General features: G+C 45.4%; 1 protein-coding gene across 1 annotated transcript in view; it reads right to left on the bottom strand.

Annotated features, from left to right (window-relative positions):
- Positions 1-6,284: 6,284 nt before the first annotated feature.
- Positions 6,285-22,795, bottom strand: part of LOC131282735 (tyrosine-protein kinase Btk29A) — a 76,102-nt gene continuing 59,591 nt past the window's right edge. Inside the window, exons 5-14 of the mRNA XM_058312270.1 lie at positions 13,075-13,487; positions 10,943-11,065; positions 9,863-9,943; positions 9,543-9,802; positions 9,279-9,472; positions 8,174-8,345; positions 7,925-8,093; positions 7,610-7,847; positions 7,403-7,536; positions 6,285-7,320 (exon numbers count right to left, since the gene is read on the bottom strand). Of these exons, the coding sequence (XP_058168253.1) occupies positions 7,222-7,320; positions 7,403-7,536; positions 7,610-7,847; positions 7,925-8,093; positions 8,174-8,345; positions 9,279-9,472; positions 9,543-9,802; positions 9,863-9,943; positions 10,943-11,065; positions 13,075-13,487 (1,883 nt within the window). The 3' untranslated portion in view covers positions 6,285-7,221. The remainder of the gene's footprint in view (positions 7,321-7,402; positions 7,537-7,609; positions 7,848-7,924; positions 8,094-8,173; positions 8,346-9,278; positions 9,473-9,542; positions 9,803-9,862; positions 9,944-10,942; positions 11,066-13,074; positions 13,488-22,795) is intronic.

Here is a 22,795-nt window from a genome sequence, read left to right as displayed (position 1 = left end):
TGGATTAAATAACATTTTACGACATCACCTTTCTTCCTTCGAGCGGGACATAAAATGGGCACCATCACTCACCGAGGGGGGATACCCTTAGTGCCAAAACCGGGGAATTGATCCGTTGGCAAAAATTATGGCACGGTTTCTGTTTCTTGATTTTTTCACTTCCTTTTTACATTTATTTCACCATCCCAGGACACGCTATTAACTGATTCGAGCAGGGCGCGTGCCGTGGCACGGTTTAGATCACTATCGTTAAATGATGCCGGTCGGGCGGAAAATGTTTTCCATTAGCACCCGACGAAAAGGGCACGGTTGGAAACGAGAAATTAAGAAATGACAAATGAACTGTCCCCAAGAGTGGGATGGATGGTTACGGGCAAAATAAACAAACAAAGTTAAATTCGAATAACTACAGGCACGATCCTGGAAAGTTTATAAGTGCCGAAACAGGATGAAATTGAAACCGAAGAAGAAAGTTTAGGCAAACAAAAATCCTTAGTAGGCGAGTACCGTAAACGTGCAGAGGAACATCCGAGAAAGTTCGCGTGGCGATAGTATTTTTGCCTGCGTTTTTTTCCCGTCCCGTTCTCCTCTTTTCCAGGCTATGTATTTTCGACATACCGCCCTGCTGTCCTGGCAACGTGGACGCCGTGGCTTGTACCAGTGCTTGTGTTTATTGTACTTGCCGTGTGCCAGCCCAGCCGCTTGGTCTCGGATTTCGCGCATTTCATAAGTTCGCGTTCCTGTATCCGTGACATCAAGATAAATCGATAAAAAATTTCAGTCCGTTCGGTTGCGGTGCGGGAATGCAAAACACGCGGTGCATGGTCATTCACACTCGAACAACTGTTTTGTTTCGTTTCGCGAAAAAGATCACGAAAGATTGCGCTAAGCGTGATAGAATTGGCCAAGGCTTTGTCGTACATGAAACTGGCTACTGCAAAATGCATATTCGTTCGTATCGTGCAATTTTACTAAAGCTAGCGGTTGGAAAGTGTTTTGCCTTTTTATTCTTTTCTTGGTTAACATTTGTTAAACAGAACGACAGTGTGCAGACACGCAGAGAACTTTTTTGTTTGGATACGAACGTGTGAAACGAGCAAGATGGTAGTTTGGTTTATTTTTGTTTTTAGAAAACTGTTACATGAAACAGCGAATGGGTTGATGTATTTAATTAGAAGATTTATTAAAATTTACACTAACCTCGTTCGTTTTGTGGACCTTTCACGTGTCGTTTGAAGTTCGTTTTGCTCGTTCGGGTTTCTCAATATTTTAGGATGTATTTTTTCACAGCACTAAAACGAACATAAAAAGACATATTTGTACACACATTAGTTACCATTTGTGTTCACCAGATGGTCTTTTATAAGTCCATGTTAAACTGTCCTGTTCTTTAATATGGCTAGAAAACCAGTTTTTTAATCACATTCCGTTGAAATTGATTCACAGAATTCACTCGTCTTAAACGACATCCGGATAAATAAATTTATATTCACCAAAAACTATAACTTTAACTGCACAAAACACTTCACAAACTGCTTCTTCTAACTGCGTGTACCAAAAAAAAAAAAACAATGCCAACTGTGGGTCGTTTTACCTTCGTTCCAGTTTCAGCCGTACCAACAGACTGCTCGGGTAGCAATGAGTCAATGTGACGGCCTGCTGAGTACTAATATACCGACACTCTCGCCGTTCGTAGTAACCAGCGGCTCGCGACTTCTCACGGTTCGCGTTCAAACCCCCGCGAATGCGACCAACGGAAAGGTCTGGTCTGAGAGTGAGTTCTTCGAAATGCTGTCGTCGTCCCCAATCCTCCCTTTGATTTGGGGGGGCAAGCATTGGAATGCTTGTGGAGCTCGCCAAACTCGCGAAAACAGGCTCCGGACCAGTTTGCAAGGGGAGTTAAAATCTCTGCGAGAGCAGCGAGTTCTTATGTTTGGAGCTCATGATTCACCGATGAACGATACTATGGCTGGTGGAATGGAGATCTCCGTCCGTTTTGGGGCGCTTGTTTACTTATTTGGAGTTTTTAGCTTGGAACTGGTATATTATGGGAAACCGTATTCTCTTGCTGAAAACAAATGTAGATGAAAGGTGTCACGAATTATATAAAGCGCTATCTAGAAACGTTTTAGAATAATCCACACCGCATTACCAATCACGTGGCGTGGAAAGTTTTCTCTCCATTTGTTTAATGCGTTTTTATTTTGTACCGATTCAATGGGGGGAAAATATTCTGCAACACGTGTTTCATGTTATTAATTTTTTTTTGCAAGTTCTCTCCTGAGTCTTAACCACTTTTATATGTTCTGTTTAAAATAACACCACAGTAGCTGAATTTGAATCTTAAAAATGAAAACACAAGAGCAGTAATTACATAAAAGTAAAAAAAAGCGTTTTCCGAACAATAATTATCTTAAAATAAGGATAATTTGTTCAAAATAGGAATTGTACAATTTGTTATTGTATGAAAATATGAAAGATATAAAGTTCACTGTCGATAAAAGAACAGCCTTTAATAAGCTACAAAAGCAAGAAAGATAAAATCTAAAACATAGCTATCCAGTCACAAACTAGATATTAATTTACTAAAACCTGCCATTGATAATATCTCTTATTTATCATTAAGCATACACAAAACTTAGGTGCTTTAAAAATTATCATCGCTTTTATCTTACATCTAACAAAATTCATACAGTTACAACGTAAACACCTTTGGGCAGCCAACGCTATAAATTGAGGATCCACCATAGATGTTTTAGTATAGAAAAAATCTTGCTTTTTTATGGTTTCCAAACATAGTAAGTGGAAGAATAAAACACTTTGTTAGCATCTGTTTCAAACTTCTAATTTACTCCCTTCTGTTCTGGAAACGAGCAACTGTTCGAAAAATCCATAAACTACAACCATTAATAACATTGAAAGGGCAATTTTCTGCTCAAGCTTCGAAAACTTACAAGAGCTCGTTAGCTAATTGTGTGTTTTGCCCCGAAGCAGATCCGGCGATTGTTGTTGTTGTGCTGCCGGTTGGGGCATAAGACAACGCCAGTTTTATGGACTTCCTACCCAGTGACACCTACACCCGACGGTCGTTTTACACCATGGGATGCCCGTGATGGGGTCGTGATGAGTAGTAGTAGTAGTAGTAGTAGTAGTAGTAGAAGGAACTATCGTTGTACGATTTCCAAGTTGGCAAGTTGTGAGACACGCTGAAACTTTCTGTGACACACCAAAATCTGCCTGCTCTGCCCGGGTTGCAGAGTAATTTGTAGACAGAGCCGATCTGAGGGGGGAGGATGTGGCAAACGCTGCGGTCAACAACCGTGAGCCAAGGCATTTCCTCCTGGAACGTGGGTGGAACCATTCCGCCGTTCGCGTTCAGTGATTCGCGTGCGCGCGCCTACTCCTGCGCCTAGACGGTCGCTGTTTGGTGGCCTCCTTAAAGGTTGCGATTTACCGCCGAACCATGTGCGGGAGTCGCCTCAAACCGGGCCGGAGTAGGCTTGTTGCCAAATGGTTGGGAAGTTTCTTTTTACGACCCCCCTATAGGAGAAGAGACCAGATTTCGGTTCACCAAATAACTCACGTCACAAAACTCGATCATTTCCTGTGTACGGCCAGCGGTTGCGGCGGGTGTGCGTGTTTGTGGTGACGATGGCGATGAAACTTTTCTAGCCATTTTGGGCCATATTTTCGACCCGCATTACTCGATACCCGATTCCGAGACCGCAAGACGGTTTAATTTGCATCCCGCCAGCACGATTGGATTAGACGAAGCGGATGAATGATGTCATCCCGCCGGTCCATTTACGAGCGAATCCCGCGCGAAGCTGGTGGTTGCATCTTAGGGCTTACGCCCCTGCATTGTTCGGGGTTCGGTCGCGGGGCTCATCTCACAGTCGGTACATTTTAACGGAGGTGCAGGTACAAGGCAGGTCTTGGTTCACTCGATTAAGGAGTGTGCTGACAAGTCGACCTCGCTCGGGACACACTCCTCCCGCGGGGGGAGGGAGGGATGTCGACGATGTTCAATCCAATCGGGATGTCACCGGGCGACCTGTAGAGACTTTCTAGAAATAAATCACTTTTATTCGACGACAAGTACCCGCACTCACCAATTAGGAATTGACCTACTTCTCTATTACTGTCCTCCGTCGACATCGACTTTTACGATGTGATATCTCAACTTTTCCCACCTTGGTACAAACACAACCCCCGGAGGGGTTTCGCGATCCTTTTACGTTTAACTGGCACTGCCGGGCAACGAAAATTAAAAAGAAATAACATCGACACAATTCGGTTTCATTTCATACAAGACATTTTGCTTTTTGTTTATTTGTAGTGTAAAAAAATGGATCGACATCTATCCAATAAGATTTCCATCGGTATGTTGTTTGTTCTTCTCAGTGCGTCGTAATCATATGCTTTGCTGCCAACGGTTCGGCCTCCCCTTTCCTTCCTTTGCCGACCCTGCTGGCCGGAAGGCGAGAGAGAGAGAGAAAGAGCGAGGGATTTCAATGTCAGAATCTCGCCCCGTTCGAACTCCATCAGTCGTATCCTTTCGTCCTACCGTCCTTTTTTCCGTTCCAAACAGTGCGCTCTTCGTCTTCTCCCACCATTTCCGGCCAGCTCTGGTCAGAGCTGGTAGATGTTTGTTTTGTTTTGATATAGTTAAACCCGCTGATGATTCACTTATTCGGTACGCATAATTGTATATGTGGTTGCTTTTTTTATCTCTGCTTTAGCTTTACGGCGCACATACACAGGGCATTCTCTCTCTCTCTCTCTTTGCCAGTGTTTGCGCATATGAGTTGTCGATTCGATTCTTGCATTCGTTCACTATTAAAAAAAAAAAAACAATTTAACGACTAATTAGCATTAGCTGGTTTTCACGTAATTTTTGTTATTGTATTCTGGTTTGTTTTATATTTTGTTTATTTCGTATTCTGTTTGTTTGATATCAATGCTATATGCTAACCGTAGTCTACTTCCAAAGGCCCCACCCAAACGACGGCGCTGGAATGGGGTGCCCTCACTTTTTTTTCATTTCCATCGATCGATCTTGTCCTGTGCGATCGAGAGGTGTTGCTACATCTCCACCCTTTCTTCCAAACCCGATTTAAATGAGGACCGGATGGATTGTTTTAAACAAAACACTAAATGGCATACCTGTTCCTTGTACCTACTTCTCAACCGGCGATCATCGCCACTCGATCGTCCTGTCGTACTTGTTTTGATTTGATCTTAGCAGTTCGCTTACGCTTAGCTTAGATAATAGTAGTAAGTTAATAGTAATAGTATCAGTAGAAGTTTTGCCACTAGTTGCTAGACCATGCCCCACTCTCGTTATCGCTTTCCGTACCGGCACCGTCGCCTTCCCCCTTTCTCACGCACTATTCCTTCTACTGGTTGAGTTGCATCGGTAAAGTTTATTGATCAATTCATCATCAAGCAGGATATATGATGCAGTTGGTAGGGCTACGATTAAATAATACATAATAATGCTATCTATGGTCCGGAGGACGTTTCGCGCCCGTTAGCGATTCCTCGGATCAGCCGGAGGTGTTTTGCCGACAATCGGAACGAGCTACAATCCACCCCGATAGCTGATCACTGATCATCCGTTTCTCTCCGCCGCGTTTTCGTTACTATAGAAGACCAAATTTACTATCGGTAGACAGCTGAGATATACACAGTATACACACACACTTTAGAGTACTACTGTGGACGTACAAACGGATATTGTCTACACGGGTTGAAAAGAAACAATGGGACAAAACGATATAATCCATGTTGTTGTATGATCTACATCCGCTAGATACGTAAAAAAAACTCGAACGAAACGGGTTCTGTATATACAAAGGTTGTAAAACAAAGTGAGAAAACGTTCCCCGGCAGGCAGGTGGCTGCACAGGGCCCTAAACGTAAGCGAAAAGACAAGAAATACCTATTTCCTACTGAACCGTCCCTGCGTCGGTTGTGAAGCGAAAGAGGGACTGGAAGAATGCTCCCACGAACGTTTCAAAACCCGCATCAGCCGGAGGGAAACATAATCTTAAATATCACTTAAATACCATCGTCCTACACGTGTTCCCATCGTTTGCACAGCTGACGGCATTTGTTTTGTTTTGTTTTATTCTCATCCTCATCTACTATTTTTCCGTTTTATCTCCATTGTACGTTCTGGCGGCCAGAAACACATCCCGGCATCATAGTAACCTTTGCTGTTTGATTCTGAAATTCCGACCCTTATCCGGCTACTTAGACCGGTTGCGTAGCTACACTAGAACTGGTATGTAAGGGTTAGTTTGCGTGTGTGTGTTTTGTGTGTTGCTTCTGTTATTACTACTAGCGACGCTCAAAGTATTAATCCTTGCATGCTCTCTACTGCACCGACACCATCTACCGTCGTGCACAATCAAATCACGTTTATCACTCATTAATCCTAGCGTTCGTTCGCTTTCGGACCAATCTTCCTGTAAGTTGAGATACTGGTTCTTCTGGTACTGCGTATCATTAAGGGTTAAGATAGTACGAAACTGCGTGCAGTGAGGGAAAAGAAAGTACCCTCACTGACGGAAGCCGTAGCTGGTGGCGTTTCTTTGACGTTTGTCTCCCCAAAACATTATTTTAGCATCGTCCAAAATTCGTCAAAAATCCGCTCATTGCCCATCATCATTCTGTACTTCACGAAACGAAACAGACAATTGAAGCCATTTCACAACTGTATCGAGAACCCCGGATCTGAACGGAACCCAAACGTATACTAGAACATATAAATCTGGCACTCATCGCGCTTGCTCAATTCCCTGACGCTCAACTCCGCGGCCTCTACTCCCTTTTCTTCCGGAATGCGCGTGGCCTTCAGTCCACTTCATAAATGTTGGCAATCGTCGAGGACTAGCGAGAGTAGGTTTTCTGTTCCTTCTTCTATAAGTTTTTTTTGTTTCTGCTACAAACAAAACCCTGATCGTGTTTCATTGAATATAGTGTCGAAAACAGTCTTTTGCCAATCAGGAAGTACAATGTACAAAAAGTAAATGTTTCATTCATTTGTATAAACGGTTGGCAACTTTTGTGTGCTTAATTAGGAAAATAGCATTAAAAGAGGCTAAGAAACGACTGTCGCTGCTGCGCCGGTTGACGAAGGTAAAATGCCACTCAAATAGTTAGAACAGAACGTAAAACTCCACGCAGCACTACTGACTGCAGAGGACGATCGGCTTAATCTGTGAGTCCCTGGGCAACGGCAGCTAGTTGATCCTTCAGTATTCGGAACCCGGGTCGATCTTCGGGACTGTGTGACCAGCACTTTTTCATGACCTACAAGGGTTTGGGAAGAACCGGGGCGGGAAAACGAATTAGTTCAGAAATGTTTTTTGTCCGATGCTCGGTAGGTACTTACATCATAGATTTCTTTAGCGCACGCTTTTGGCTTCTCAAGGATGATGCCACGCTGGACACGTTCAACGACTTCAGTGTTTTTTAGGCGACCGTACGGCATCTTGCCGCAGGTGAACACTTCCCACATCAGTACACCTGAAACGCGGCAAGAGGATCCGGTTTAGAATAAACTTCCCTCAAAGCACGGATTTATTGCCGATTGCCTTACCATATGCCCAAACGTCACTCTTGGATGAGAACCGCGTATAGTTGAGCACCTCCGGTGGGGCCCATTTTATGGGGAACTTGGTGCCACCAGAGCTGGTGTACTGATCGTCCAACACATACCGTGCCAACCCGAAATCGGCCACCTTCACGGTGTTCTCTGACCCGACGAGACAGTTGCGGGCGGCCAAATCGCGATGGATGTAGTTGTGACGCTCCAGGTAGGACATTCCCTTGCAAACCTTTACCGCGAGAAGTAAATGGAAAACGCATTAATGTTTAACTACGCGAATTATCTCTCGCCAATCGAGACGCTCACCTGTATGCACATATCCAACAGAAGACCCATATTGCCGATCAGTGATTGCTCATGCCTCCGCAGGTAGTTCAGCAGCGAGCCATGCTTCATGTACTCGGTGATGATGTAGATTGGGCGGTGCTTCGAGCAAACACCATACAGCTGCACCAAGTTGGGATGTTGAAGTTTACTGAATCAGCGAAGGAAAGCATTTTCATTCGGTTAGTAATATAATATTACATACACTTTCCGGTAGGGCGCGCTACTTACGTCATCACTTTTGCTTCCTCGATGAAATCATCCTCCGACATGGTGCCCACCTTCATCATCTTGACTGCAGTGTCGATCGAACCGCGCCATTTGGCACGGCGCACCACACCGAACTGACCGGAGCCCAGCTCCTCCAGGATCATCAATTCCGAGGGATGAATTTCCCATTTGTCTGTGAATAAAAGTTGGTGTAAAATTACTACCAATACATTACAATACCGATTGCAACGAGTTCGGAGATAACCTACACTCAGCAGTTTTGATAACAAGATCGGTAAAAAGAGAGGTCGATGCTAAGCTATTTTCTGCATCGCCATTGTTTTGACAGCTAGTATGAGAAGTGTTTAAAAACATTCTTTCATGATGTAGGAGATCTTCGTCAGAATATCTTACATGAAATAGGTAACCGGAAATTCTGGATCACAGTGTTTCACTTGTGACACATGTCCTCGTGGAAAGTGTCGTCAAATAATATCCCGAGTAGCCAAAAAGGCTCCGCGGTTCGAAATCGTGGGATATGGATCCCATTGGTCGCCATAATATGGCCCAAATCCAGTGTGTATGCCTTTCTCACGTGCAACCTTCCACCCAACGCCTCAATTACTTGTTCAGTATAAACATTAAATAAATTTACACAAACATTTCGAGTCGCTCATGATAAGTAAACAAAATTCAAACCAATTGTCAAAAATATTCTTACGGTTTCGGCTCTTTACATGGTATGCTTCGACCCTCTTTTTTCACTGATCTTGGTTTTGAAATTGTAGTTCACATTTTTCTTTTTTCTTTTTGAGTAGAAAATCAACAGTCTGTAGATTTTATGAAACATTTGCTTCTGTTCACTAATTTCTTCATAAGCAAGTCACGAGATTAGCGTGTTACAGTAAAAAAATCATAAACAACCTGGAGCGATCCCGGATAATCGGGAGTCTACTGTACTTATACTTTGAACGTTGCATGATCGAGACGATTTGTATTTTGATTGGTTGAAAAAAATCTCTATTAGATTACCGTGATGTTAAGGAGGTAATAATTCTTAGGTGAGATGACGCAATCACTGAAATAGATCTTGATCTTGATTGCACAGATGACGAAATCGTCTTACCGTGTGATAAACCAGCGGTCGGTGGCACTGGACGATCGCACGGCGAAGTCTTCAGGCGACAGGCGAGCCCACCGGAATTATGGCGATGGTAGTTTATCAAGTCCGGTATGGTTTCACAGCAGTGCTTCTCGGAGAGGTAAAATTCACTGCGAGCATTCTGTTTGATATGGTAGTGCTTCACATGCGATTGTGGTCTGTTTGAGAGAGAAAGTTCAGGTTAGCTCATCCTGCCTTCAACCGGACGGGGCGGTAGTGGACACTTACACTTTGGTATGTAGCGATAGTGTGTAGAGACCCTTGGTGGATGATTTGCGCACCACGAAGCAGCCCTCCTTGTCGTTCTGCTTCAGCAACGATTCGGCGCGCTGCCGGGACATGTCACCCACGTACCAGTCGTACTTCTGCAGTCCCAGCAGCTCCTTCTCCTTGACGTAGTTGCTCGGAATGTAGCCGATCGTGCCATGTTGATCCTTCACCTTCCACCAGTGCTCCTGTGAGTCGTCAATCACCTCGTACTCGGCATTCTGTAACAAAAACACAAAATTAAAATCCAGTACTTTTCCGCGCAAGCAGTCGTCACTTACCTTTTCGAGCGAAAGATCGCCACTTTCGATGGCCTTGAAGGGGTAGAGCGCGACGACGATCTTCACCCGTGGCGATACATCCTGTTTGGAAACGGAGAAAAACATATATTACTTCACAGCTTCTGCAACCGGGGCGCATATTTAAGGGGAGTTGCTTTAATTGGTGCCAAGTAAAGTATCCGGTCTCGAAAAAGTCAAGCATAACGAATGATATGAAATCGGGGCTCGCGAAAAAACAAAATCCCACATGGCCGTCGAAAGGAAATTGCAAATAACGAACGATTAATTAGGAGTCTTTGCCTTCATTTATTTTTTTTTTTTTGCAACAGTCAAGATGCATTTTTATGAAACAAGTGCGAAAAAAACCCAAGCCTCACTCTGAAGGGCACACGGCGGTTTGCAATCGGTTTCGGCGTCGCTCGTTATAATGCACCGTCAGACGCCCGTGACGACGATCCGCTTGATGATGGGCCGCGCGTTACGGTGGCCTCCTGGCCGATGGACAAATCCGCTTTACAAGCCGGTGGCAAACAAATTGAGCCACGCCGAGCCAGCTGGAGCGAATCCGATGGGCGTCATCGTCGTTCGTGAGAAACTTCTCAACACCATATCTCGTCGATCCATGGGGCTCTCGAATGATTTGAATGTAAATTTTTATTATTTTCGGCAACTATAACGCCTCTCCCCCTCCCTTTGATCGCACCCCAGTCCCCACCCGGTTCGACTTCCGATCTCGTGATAAAGCCGCCACCAGAGTTTTATAATATTATTAACGATGAGAAACAGCCAGCGTTTCAGGCCCCGCGAAGGTCGATGACTAAATTGTCTCCGCGCGTCGGGCCGAACCCAAAATAAAGCATAAAACATAAACAGAAAAAATGCAATCCCGTCGCATTAAGGGTTTTCTTTTATCGCAACTTTTGTTTTCTTCTCGCGAGAGCCGTGAAATTGAGACCGGAAATGGATGACTCGGTGGCCCGGCATTTCTTCGTCGGGGTTCTTTTGCACCGTTTGCACCGGCAACTTCACCATAAAAACAAAAATGTATATGTATATTTATATATATATGCAGCCGCTTACCTTCGTGTTCGGTGTTCCAGGCGTTGCTGTTGGACCACCGGGCATATTTAAATCCCCACCGCCGTTCACGTGCAGACCAACACCGTTGAGGGACGCCGTTTTAAAGGAATTCACAGTCGGAGACTGAAAAGGAAAGCGAGGGCGGGGAGGGGAAACATTAGCATCGGAAGAAGACAAATATGAACGTAAAACCCCTGCTCGTGTATTAAAATTCCCAAAGGATGGGCACCGTGTGATTATACCGTTTTGAGGTGGAGGATTTTAACTTCTGCTGCGTTATTGAAACCACTATTATTATGTCACTGTCTATTCTATTTCGGGCTATCATCTACCCGAACGTTCGCCCGCATGTCATACTGACAGGATGGGTGCCTTCTTCGGGCTTTGTGCTGGAAATCTCGCGGGAAAAACTCATAATTGCAAGTCACAATTTGGTCTCACAATTATTAGGCTTGTCATTTCTATAACAATCTGCCTAAATTTTAATGGAGACCAGAACTAGAAGAGGATAATACGATTGGATGATAAAATATTATAAAATTGTGTGCGATTAAACTAATGGCAACTTTTAAACAAAACAAGAAGTAATAAAATTTAAATCATTAAAACCTTCTGCATTCATATACTTTGATTAAAACCTTTCGATAGTCAAAAAGGTCTCCAATTTTACTGGAGACCAGAACTAAAAAAGGTAAATGCGGTCGAATGATAAAATATTAAATAATTGTGTGCGATTAAAGAAATGGCATTTTTCAAACAAAACGAATGGACGAAGTTTTCACAAAATTGAACACATTAAAACTCTCTGAATTAATATACTTTCAATAAAACCTTTCGATAGCCAAAACGGTATAATTTCTTTAATGGTAAATAATCAAACTTTAAATGCCTTTTTCGGCAGGGCGCGGAACTGATGTCGCGACGATCTTGTGTGGATGGAACAAAGAGTCATCAAATGACAGTAAAAAAAGTAGGAACCCTCAATAAAAACAGTAACTAACGAAACCAAAGCATCAAATTAGCGTTTAGAAGCCGGTCCCCGGGTACGAGGGGTGCCGTGTAGCAGAAAAAGTAACATCGAAAAGATAATTTCGGGAGTGTGTACGGTTGCATCGATGCGTGCCATAAAACCATAAGTCATTCTACCGCAACACCGAAAGACGATTCGACTCGCGGGGAGGAGAACAAGAAGAAAGAATGTAAAAAAGCCCCCTGGATCCTGGACCCCAAAAAGCCAGAGGGGCAAAGGCGCGACAAAATGACGCTGGGTGTTGTACGGCAGCGCGCACCGTAAATCGGGCGAACATCGAATCGTGAGAAAATATTTCCCACTGTCGATCGTTCCGTGTGGAGGACAAACAGCAGTCCTCGCACAATAAGCAAAAGGGGAAAAAGGAAAACGAAATAATAAAAAAAACTGTGGTTGATGCCCATCACCACACTCTAATAAGGATGGTCGCATTTAACGAATTTAATAACCCAACTCAATGGGGACCATCTTTGTTTTCCTCATCAGGGAAAGGAGCGGCATGTAGATTTTTCTCGTCTTCCCAATGCTACGCAGAAGATCATGCATCAGCAGTAAAAAAAATGTGAGATTTGGGAAATAAATAAAACACAGCAAAATATCAGACACATCAAGTTTGCTTCAGGTTTGCTGATCGCGAACGATCGGATCGCCCATTACCGTCCCATAAAGGGAGGGAAGTCAGAGAAATCGTCCAACAAATCGACAGCAATCCAACCGGAGCCCCTCCCTCCTACTTTGTAATCGTCGTTTTGGCCGGAAAAATGGGACCTTGAATCGGACGCGAGGGTATCGAAGATTCACATGCAGGATAACAACGGGATGGTCCGATTCTGGAAAATAAGAGTTTGTGTGCAAGGAAAGGGGAACGTTGACACCGTAGGGATCGTGTGAGCTGATTTGGAGAAGGATCCAACGAAAATGGGGAGGATCCATGGACGATCCCTCCCGCTCCTGTACTGCGTCCTCCTCGAAAGGGTATCAAATATCGTTCGTCCACGCTGTGAGATGCGACGATGCGCACCCTGCAACAACACACGATCATTTCCGTTGATCGCCTAATAACCCAACGGGCTCGGGATGTTCCCCTCGAGGGTACCCGTACCTGTGGCTGTGCGACGAAGGTGGGCGTGATGTTGCCTAAGCTGCTCGAGCTGCTGTTGAGATGATGGGATGACTGTTGGGATGTTTGTTGCTGCAGTTGAGGCGGTTGCTGTTGCTGCTGCTGTTGTTGTTGTTGGAGGGCCGCCTGGAGGGCTTGCTGCTGCTGGAGGTGCACTTGCTGTTGCTGCTGCTGGGGTGAGGGATGCTGCAGCGACGGTGAGTGGGACTGGGAGTGCTGCTGCTGCTGTTGCTGCTGCTGCTGGGGCGGCTGCAATGGCACCGTACCGGAATGATGCTGCAGGGATTGCTGCTGAGGATGGGCCAACGGTTGCTGCTGTGGAAGCTGCAGATGGCCGTTCGGCACGTTTGGGCTGGTACTTCGGGTAGAATTTTGGGCAGGAGAGCTTCCGGTACCTGCAACAGAAAAGAAAAGAAAAGGAAGCAAACACGATTTGATTAGTGATCAACTTTTTTTCCCATCAGTTCCATCAGTTAATCATACGACACTGGAAACATGTTATTTAGGGATAGGTTTAGTCCTCTACAGTTCACATTTAATTATAAGGTTTATAAGCGACACGCGATCCAAATGATGGCCACGGTCTCCTTCGATCCCGATCATTAAACTGTGCGTTTACGCTGCTGCTCCCACTACTCTTTACGCCTGAGCGTACTGTCATTTTCGCAAAACAAAGGAACCACCAACATGCCCTCCGGTCGCGGCTAAAATTACCACCGGCGGAATGGAATGTTTTAAGTGGCCGAAGGAGGACGCTCCGTAGCAACCATAGCAGTATCATAATTCACGATTAGGGCCTCCTCAGCCGTTCGTGTTTTTCATTCATGCCGAGCGCGTCCATTCATTCCTGGCAAGTGTATCCCTTGATGAAGAGGAAGCAGACCCGAGTGGCCGTAAGAAGTTTTATAAACCCGCAAGGCACACACACACACACGGGCGAAGAAGGAAGTGCAGATTTGCTCTTTGTTAGCCCCTCGAGGAGGATTCGCTTGGAATGGTAAGATTTTTCATTCAGAATTTTATTGCACTACTAAAAATTCGCAAGCAACCGTGGGAAGGAAAAGGCGTGTCCGATTGCCGTTGTTCGGTTAAGGATGGTATGGTCCGTATAGCTCACGAGCCATTCCTCCGTTTTCCTACAACACGGTGCGTAATTGCGTAAGGAATGCCACGAGGCGATCACACCGGATTGCACACCGAAGAACTTCCCCCGACATAAAGTGCGCGCACAACATGCACCTTTCGCTCGAGGGATGCAAAGAAGAGAGAGAAGAGGTGTGTGTGTGATTGATCACTTGGCATGGCATCGAAGGAAGGAAAGCCAACGTGCGATGAGTCAACCCAGCGTGCGGTGATCCGCGGTCGAGCGATTTGCAATCCCGTGTACGAATAACGGGGACCAGCAGTCAAGTCAGGTGATCGTCGCAGGAAATGCCGGCGAAATTGCACTGTTTTCACGTATAATTGGTGATAGGCCAATCCACTAAGAACGGGGGACTACACGGAAAGCTAACGGATAACCTTTTTTCCCTTCCAAACGGAACGGTGGACATTGCGCCTTGCTACCCGCGAGCGTTTCCAGCGGTGGCAATTAAGATCTAATTTATTATCCTCAGGCCACATAAGCAACAACAAGCAGGCAGCCCGCGAATTGATTGCGCGTGGGAACGCTTTTCCTTCGTTTTGGTTCTGCTTCGATCTCTTAGAACAATGATCTCGTCAAACGAGAAGGCAGCGAGTGTCCAAACATTTCGCTGTCAGCTGTCAGATCAACCGTTTACACCGGAGAGATTACTCCAAACACCTCCATCCGGGGCGATAATGCAAAGCGATGTACTTTATCATCACACTGGATTATTCCCTCGTTTTTCCCTTTCTCTCGCCATTTCTCAATGATCGTTAGAAAAATGGCTCTATAAATCTTACCATATTTCATAGTAACCGTTCTTTGCCCGGTGCTTCTCGCTGTTGTTGAGTTAGAGGAAGCAAACAGCACCTCTATCTAACACACTTAGTTCTGCGCAGCAGGTGCCTAGTAAATGGCCCGAACGGGCCGAGAATGAAAGAAAGGAAAATTGCACCCATCGGGGGTTGTCGTAGCTGGAAAAAGGCACCCTCCAAATGCGGGATCGCGTTTCTTCCCGGGCGTGTTGCATAAGGTTTTCAAAAAATAGTGAGCTCTATGTCCATGATTGCTCGCTACTCGGAGCCCGAGGGCAAGTGGAGTGTTACTTGTTGTGCCGCTAGGGTTATTTTTTCCCTTATCTATGACAAGTATAAATGCAGCTAGTTTCATGCTTTGTCCACATTGGAAGCATTTCGAGGTGCTGTAGTTAAGTTTTCCTTTGTTCGATTGAAGTAACGAGTAGAAAATAGTACATTTCTGGATTTCTTTCTTGAAAACGCAGGCTTTAAGGTACGTTAGTTTGGACAAGTTCTTTCAACCGTGTAATAGAGGAAACTGTTTCATAGGGTTTCTTTTCTTTAGCGCCTAGTTCAAGAACACGTTTCATACTGCATTCAAACGCTCTGCTCAACTCAACCTTTTGTCTTTCACTGGTCTTCCGTTGCACTTCCGCTGTGTTCCGTCACGTTGATGACCGGATATGTCAAACGGTCTCGGTGCGCACAAAAAACACCCCCACCCGGTTTGAACGTGGAAAACAATTTCTATTTTCACGCCACGAAGGCATTCGTTGTGAAAGACACGTTTCAAAACCTTCCAATAGGATGCAATAGCTACTAAAATTAACTGCTAGAATGCGTCCACCTCCGTGCATCTCAATCAGTATGCGTCGAATCGGAGCGGAAAAGAATCGACAGTCGGGTTGTGAATGAGCAATTTCGTATTTCCTGCAGAAGAGAGACGTCACGCTTTAGACCACGATCGCAAGCGTTTCGTAACGTTAACCCTGGCTTCCGGTTCAACTAAGCATGGGATGAAGTGTTCGAGAAGTGTCGAATAAATCATGACGAATCCCGCATCTCGACATCAACATTTTAGCAACCGATTAATTTATATCTTAATTACTTCTTGCCAAATTATCAACCGCGTCGATCGACGATCGTGTGCCCCCGACGCAAAAAAAAAGTCTACTTCGCGCAAAGTGAAGACGTAACAAGCACAACATTAGTGCCGACAAAATAATCTAATAACCACAAATGGCAAAATTCACACCGCCACTATATAACTCTGGTGGTTCTCTTTGTTCGGGAGCGAAAATAAAAATGGTTTCCCTGCAGAGCTCGCTAGAGAGAGGTTAGACGTCTTCACCGAAAACAAACTGCATCCCACACTCCCACACCACGTTCCATCCCCACCGGGGGGTTTTCAGGTGACGGTAGACTAAATAAATTTTAATTGTTTTTTGATTGCATCTGGCGCGACTTCCCGCGCGATTACGATCGGGTCAGACAGCGTAAAGAAGAACCAAAAACAAACGCTGACGGATGGATAATAAATACGCTAGGGGGTGATCTGTGAAAAAATAAATGCCTCTCACGGAATGTTTGATGACGACGACGACGACGACGGGGTTAGAACAAAACAAAATGGTCCCAAAATATGTTAGCCGCCTTCCACCCTGGAATGTCATGAACAACAAAAAAAGCCAAAGAAAAAAGGTCGAAATGAAGAAACCAAAATAAACCACGCGACCCCTTGCGAGCTCGAATCGAGCGCGCGTCTTTTTCGCGTCGTCGACGACGTCGAGACGTTGCAGGCTTGAAACCCGAAATGGTAATTAAGCTATTGATGACCGGAAGCAGATATCGCCGACGGTTTTGTGATCTGAAGCTTCATTTTCGGTTCTAATAACGCAGATGAATAAACCGGGCAGCGGCGAGCGTGCGGTGCAGAAGCGGAAAAATATTCGGTTCCCATTTCCTTGAGGGGGAATGCAGATTGTCGGCGAGGATCATCTTTCACTCGATGGGAAGTTTTATTAGAGGGAAGAAGAAAGCCAAATGGACAGTATAAAATTCTAAAGGTATGCCGGCCGGCGCAAGGTTAAAAACAAACCTGATGGTTGGGAAGAAGAATTAAGAAGGTGTATTTAAATGCGGGAGATTAGATATGCAAGCTGATCGTCCATTTACTCCTGTTTGTTGTTAGCTTAAGCTGACAACTCAACAAGCGCGCACCACCACAAATTTAAATGAAGCAATTCGGTTGCCCGCGAAAAGCGCGATAATTCGAAAATCATTTCATCCGCGGATCACGGATTGTGTTTTCCGGCGCATCCCACGAGGGCATCCGTTTCGGGTCAAGGAGTATTCTTAAGAAAGGGCAGCAAAGGGAGATGTGTTCTGATGAAAAGTGTGCACCGAACCTTGACGAAGAACATCGTTAATCCAACTCCCGCGCAATGGATTTCCCTAATCCATTAAGGGATTCAAAATTTAGTTGTCGTAGAATGATCGAGCTGTTTTATTTTTCCTGTACGAATTTTTCCCCACCTTAATACACTTGGGGGAAATGGTTGATCATTTGTCACGGAACGTCGTTTCGGTACACCTCACTCGAATGTGACCTTTGCTTGGCGTAACGAAAAATGCACAAGGGATCTAGAACTTTGGAGCCACTACAAATTGCCACTTTCAGGTGTGAAAATTCCTTCTTCACACGACAACAAGCGATGCGCAAAGAACTTGTTGCTCTATAAAACCCAACCACGACCGGGCGTGGACCAGGGATCCCGCGTAGTTAATAGCAGGGAAAGCGACGGACGGAACCCGGGGGCACCAAAGACTGCGGGTGACTCCTCTAAAGTTCCCGAACCGCATGATCACCGTGTGTTTCGTTGTTGTTTCATAATTAAAATTCGAGAAGAACCGAAAGTTTCCGTTCTTTGTTCTCCATGCGACGGGGGACGACGGAAAGTTCCCTTCCAAAACACGTTCACGACACATAAATGTTCGCCACCGATAATTAACGCGCCGCCACGGATGCGTGAACCCGGTGAAAGGGAAAATGCGCAGACACGAGAAAACTCAAAATCAAACACACAAAAAAAAACCAAAGCCAGCAGAGTGGGGTTTGGCGTTAATTGGTCGCTCCGCAGTCGAGAAACAGACACGGGAAAGTGAACAACAAGTTATCCTTGAGGGCGAGCTCTCTCTCTCTCTCTCTCCATCGAAGCAGACATGCACGTTTTTCCAATGTTTTGTATTTTAAAGTGGAGTTCGTCGTGACATATTGACCACATCTGGAGCAGCAGCCGGTCATAAAGATCCTGTTTGGCGATACGGATTTTCGGTAAACCTGTTACGAGGTCTCGCCGTACCGAACGACGCATTAAGGCGCCAGCGTTCCCCGAAGCTCTGATCTTTTGCTGCGACCGGTGATATTATCTACCCGAGAAACCCGATCATTTATTGCACGCGGTTAACCTTACAGCCTTAGTTGTAAATCTCGCTAATCCACCGAAAAATTGATTGAGCATAATTCTAAAGCGGTAGCCGTCCGGAGGGAAGTTGTTGGTTATGCGCGCGAGGCGGTTGCATTAATCCTCTTCACGGCTTCAAGCACCAGCCCTCGGGCAGCAGCAGTGTTAAGACGTTCTCGAGTGTCTTTTGGCCAACAGACCGAAAGAAACATAATAATAAACCCTGCTGCCACCGGGGGAGTTCACCCATGCCCCTTCAAGCAGGCGAGAGCCATTTTCAGGGACACGTCAGAATGACACTCATAATTACCGTCGACAGGCGAACGAAACCACCGCCGTGTGCGTTGCAGAGGGATATGCAGCCTTGCTGGTGCTACATTCTAATTTAATACTATGACGCAAGTGGTATGTAGCAAACGACTCCATGTTAAAGGGAGGAAAAAAAGAAATCCTCACACCACCTCCCCGCCAAAAGACCCATCAACCAACACAAACGCCACACAAACGCACGGATTCTTGATCCTCCTTTCATTTTGCAGACGATGACGATGAAGGTGGCTCTCTGGTCGACGCAGGGGGAGGTTCATGGTGCACGATCACCTTCGGTGGCCAGTGCTCGGCTGTGTCGGTGGCACATCCATCGTAGGCTACATTTATTGGCCCCTTAATTGGGATCAACTTTTTACGACGACTTTTTGTCGTTCCCTACAGAAGATCCTAAGACCGTCCAGTCCCAGAGGTGGTGGTGCTAACGAGTGTCTCTCTTCCCAACTGCTGCCAAGTGGAACCAACCTGGTCACCTTTCTTTTTAGTTCGGGAGCCCTGGGGCTTACATGCCTTTCAAGCTACCTACCTATCTCCATAAGAAGCTGAGAAGCTAAAAACAAAATTTGTAGTTGGACCAGAGGGGTTTGTTTTTATTTTCTGGCAACAAAAAAACTAGCAAAATTGCACCCAAGCGGAAAAGGTCACGATGCATTTAGACTGGAGATTAACTTTACTGCCCGCACCGATCGTACACGATCGTCTAGAGGCGTGTCGTTTATTGTATCTAATTTTAACAGCTGGTTGCGAAATAATTTTAAATTAAAATAAACATTTATTGCGGGCTCCAATTTGTGATCTTTGCGAAACGAAAACGGATCGTGGCCTAATGATCGCGTGCTGGGCACAGGTGGTTTGGGTTGTGGGTTTGGCAAAACCGGCCTCACGAGAACAGGTAGCAGAACGAGAAAAAAAAACGAACCGAACACCACCGCCCCGCTTGTTTGCATCGAATTATGTCACAAATTTTTACAACGTCCAAATCAATCGAGGTGATACTGATTGGATGCTTTGTCCGAGCAAGAGTGGGCAGTTAAAAATCGGTAGATCGAAATGTCAGTTAAAGATGAACGGAAAAACAAACCTGCTCCACCTTCATTGAAGTGTTACAACTGAGGTAGGCTTCAAGGGAATTATTAACGACGAGTTAAACTTCAAACAAGCGTCGTAAAATCGACAAAGACCTGTTTGAAAAGGTGGCCAAAGTAGGAACCCCAACCTGTGAGTTAAGCAGTGCATCCGAGCCCACTTTACGATTAAGCATGATCATCAAACCAGAGGGAGCCTAAAAGCTTACGGTATCACCTGCAAAAGGCGGGTTCTTCCAGAAGGTTTTGGGAAAAGTATATCGAATGGTATGGTTAAATACCTCAAGGAAAGCCACAACCATCGAGAGAGCGTGAGCAATGGATGAAACGAAACATAAGTACAATTAAATCCCTTCCCCATCCCAAACGGGGAGGGAGATGCTGTAATCCGCTTTGGATGTCGGTGGAAATTCCGGTAGCTGGAGGATAAGAGCTTGGTGGCCTTCAAAGCCCCCGACTCTCGGTGAGCAAAGCTAACGGAACACCTAACATATAACTGGCTCGTTTCGTGATTTGTTTCCAGCGCCTCAACGCTTTCTCGACGATTTGGCCGGATAGGGATGGGCCAGCCGCCATCGATGCAGTATATTTTACTGCCGTGGGAATGCAACTGGCTGAAGGTAGGAGACGCGCGCCCCCTGTAGTTGGTCACCTTGGCATATGACGTGTATGAGACCCTCCCGCCAAAGGTTGGGTGATTTATCACCCGAAGGGTCCGAGAGGCGGTGATGTGTTCCCAAAATTCGGTTAAAGGCAAAGCGTGACACATTTTACGACCAAACGGGAATTTTTCCTTTACCCTTTCCCGTTGATTTTCCTGGAGCCTGATTTTGGTGAATGTTTTAGTGTTTTGTTTGACAAGATTTACGGGTGTGGTTTTCCATTTTCGTTTCCATTTTCTTGCGTGTCACACGAACTATAAAATCTGCCACTGATTGCCTTCCAGCTGAAGGTCACCCACGCCCCGAAGGGTGGTGGTGCGAATTTTCATTCAATGGTAATTAATAAATGGGGCAAAGTGACGAAACACGTCGCACGATAAAAAAAACCCGCAAGACGCAAGGCTCGGTGTTTCAGCAAGAACTTTCAAGGCCAAACGATTAGTAAACTGGAGAACTGCCAGCGCTCGAGTGGGGTTGCTACCGAACGGAAAACTGCGCACCTGCCGTTTGGGTGTGAGAGGTTCATAAAATTAATTCAACAGCTTTTGCGAAAACGAAACGGCTTGAATTTTTATATAAATCGTCATAAAACACTTCAAAGTCATTACGGCCTCGGTTGGACACCGGGGAGAGCTCACTTGACAGTCCAAGGGTTCTGGGGCGCCATGCGCGCGTGGCTTCACGATTATTTGCAGACAATTTAACTTTATTGCTGCGCTAGAAATTCAAACCCTAAGTGGCTACAGATGGCTGTCGAGTGAAGAGGGCCCCTTTCGAGTCTAAAGGGCCATCCATTAGTCAGAACTTTCGCAAGCTCCCTTAGCTGCATGTACCCGTATGATGCACAACTCCATCCAGCCGGGTTAACGTGGTTCTTCTGCAATTAATTGACTGTGGCACAGTTAACTTTTCCACTTGGCGCCAGCAGATGATCAAGTTGTCGCGGACTGCGCCTCGCGTTGGGATGCGCAACCGGGCCCGTTTGGGTCATACGCAAGACAAATTATATGCAAGTTGCACCACCGAGACCGATTACGGCGCGTAATATGATCATGTGAAATTATCATTATTGCGTTATTTACCATTTGCATGCAGGGCTATCGTTTCCCTCCCCAACCCTACTCTCGACCGAACTGTTACGTAACGGATGATTGATACCTTCAGCATAAATATATTTAGGCTGTGATGAGGGCACACGAAAAATGTAAACTAAGTTGAGAAATAACTAGTAAACTAACGGTGGATGTACGCCACGCAACGATCTTTTAATTTATGGGTTTGCGAAATAATATTAATCAAAAACCCATTTAAAAACTAATGGCTATTTTCGTTTCGTAGCGGAATTGTTGCAACATAAATCATATTTGTAAAATACATCCCCATGTTTGGCCGTGGTTGGTTAATGGTTAAACGTATTTTGAAAATTATTTTTAAATTTTATACACATACCACCATCGGTATCCGCTCTATCGATTGCAGTGAAAGTGAAAATTTAACAATCGCTAAATGGCTCCCAGACTGGGGAGTAGGAACAACTGGAGGAGGTATTGTTATTGACGGTACATTAATGCTTCCATGCCGATCAATGATGTGTAGCCCACCAAGCAGCAACAGTAACAACAAAAAAAAGAAACAAAAGCAGCACTCACATCTCACATCTTGGCCAATCGAAAACGCTAGAAGGCATGAATGGAAAACGAATTTTCCCGACCGGCGCGCGCTTGTCGCTTCCGTGCAAGTGAGAGTGAGCAAGCAAAAAGCAAGAGGAAAATTTCACCGACACCTCGTGATCGAATCGGCTCTTTGGTTTTTTTCTTTTCGTGCTTGTTTTTGTGCACCTCAGATGCAGCAGTTTCAATGGGGTCTCCCTGCTCTGACGAGTTAAAACATGGCGCCCGCGTTCGACACGATTGTACAAGAAATAGAAATTAACGCAACAGGACGATAAACAAAAACATACCCCCGGTGTCCCCGGTCGGGTTTAACTGTAGTGTAATTGATGCAAGATCAGGCGATACTATGGGGTGGTATGTGTATGGGAGATGCGGGCGGAGAGTGCCACTGCAGCCAGCAAACAACAAAACAAACCATTAAGCTCCAAATAAGCCTCGTCAGAATCGTTTAACACCGCCCGAGCTCTGCCCGTGGTTTTGCGCAATTTATATGCAACAACGCTAAATGGATGTTGTCGGCTTCTGGAATGGGTTGGTGGAGAGGCCCTTCCCTCTGTTACCACACCGTT

The sequence above is a fragment of the Anopheles ziemanni genome, chromosome 2 (assembly GCF_943734765.1).
Source record: "Anopheles ziemanni chromosome 2, idAnoZiCoDA_A2_x.2, whole genome shotgun sequence".
Lineage (NCBI taxonomy): Eukaryota > Metazoa > Arthropoda > Insecta > Diptera > Culicidae > Anopheles > Anopheles ziemanni.
Note: the sequence above shows the minus strand (reverse complement) of the source record. Positions and strands in the feature narration are given on the sequence as shown.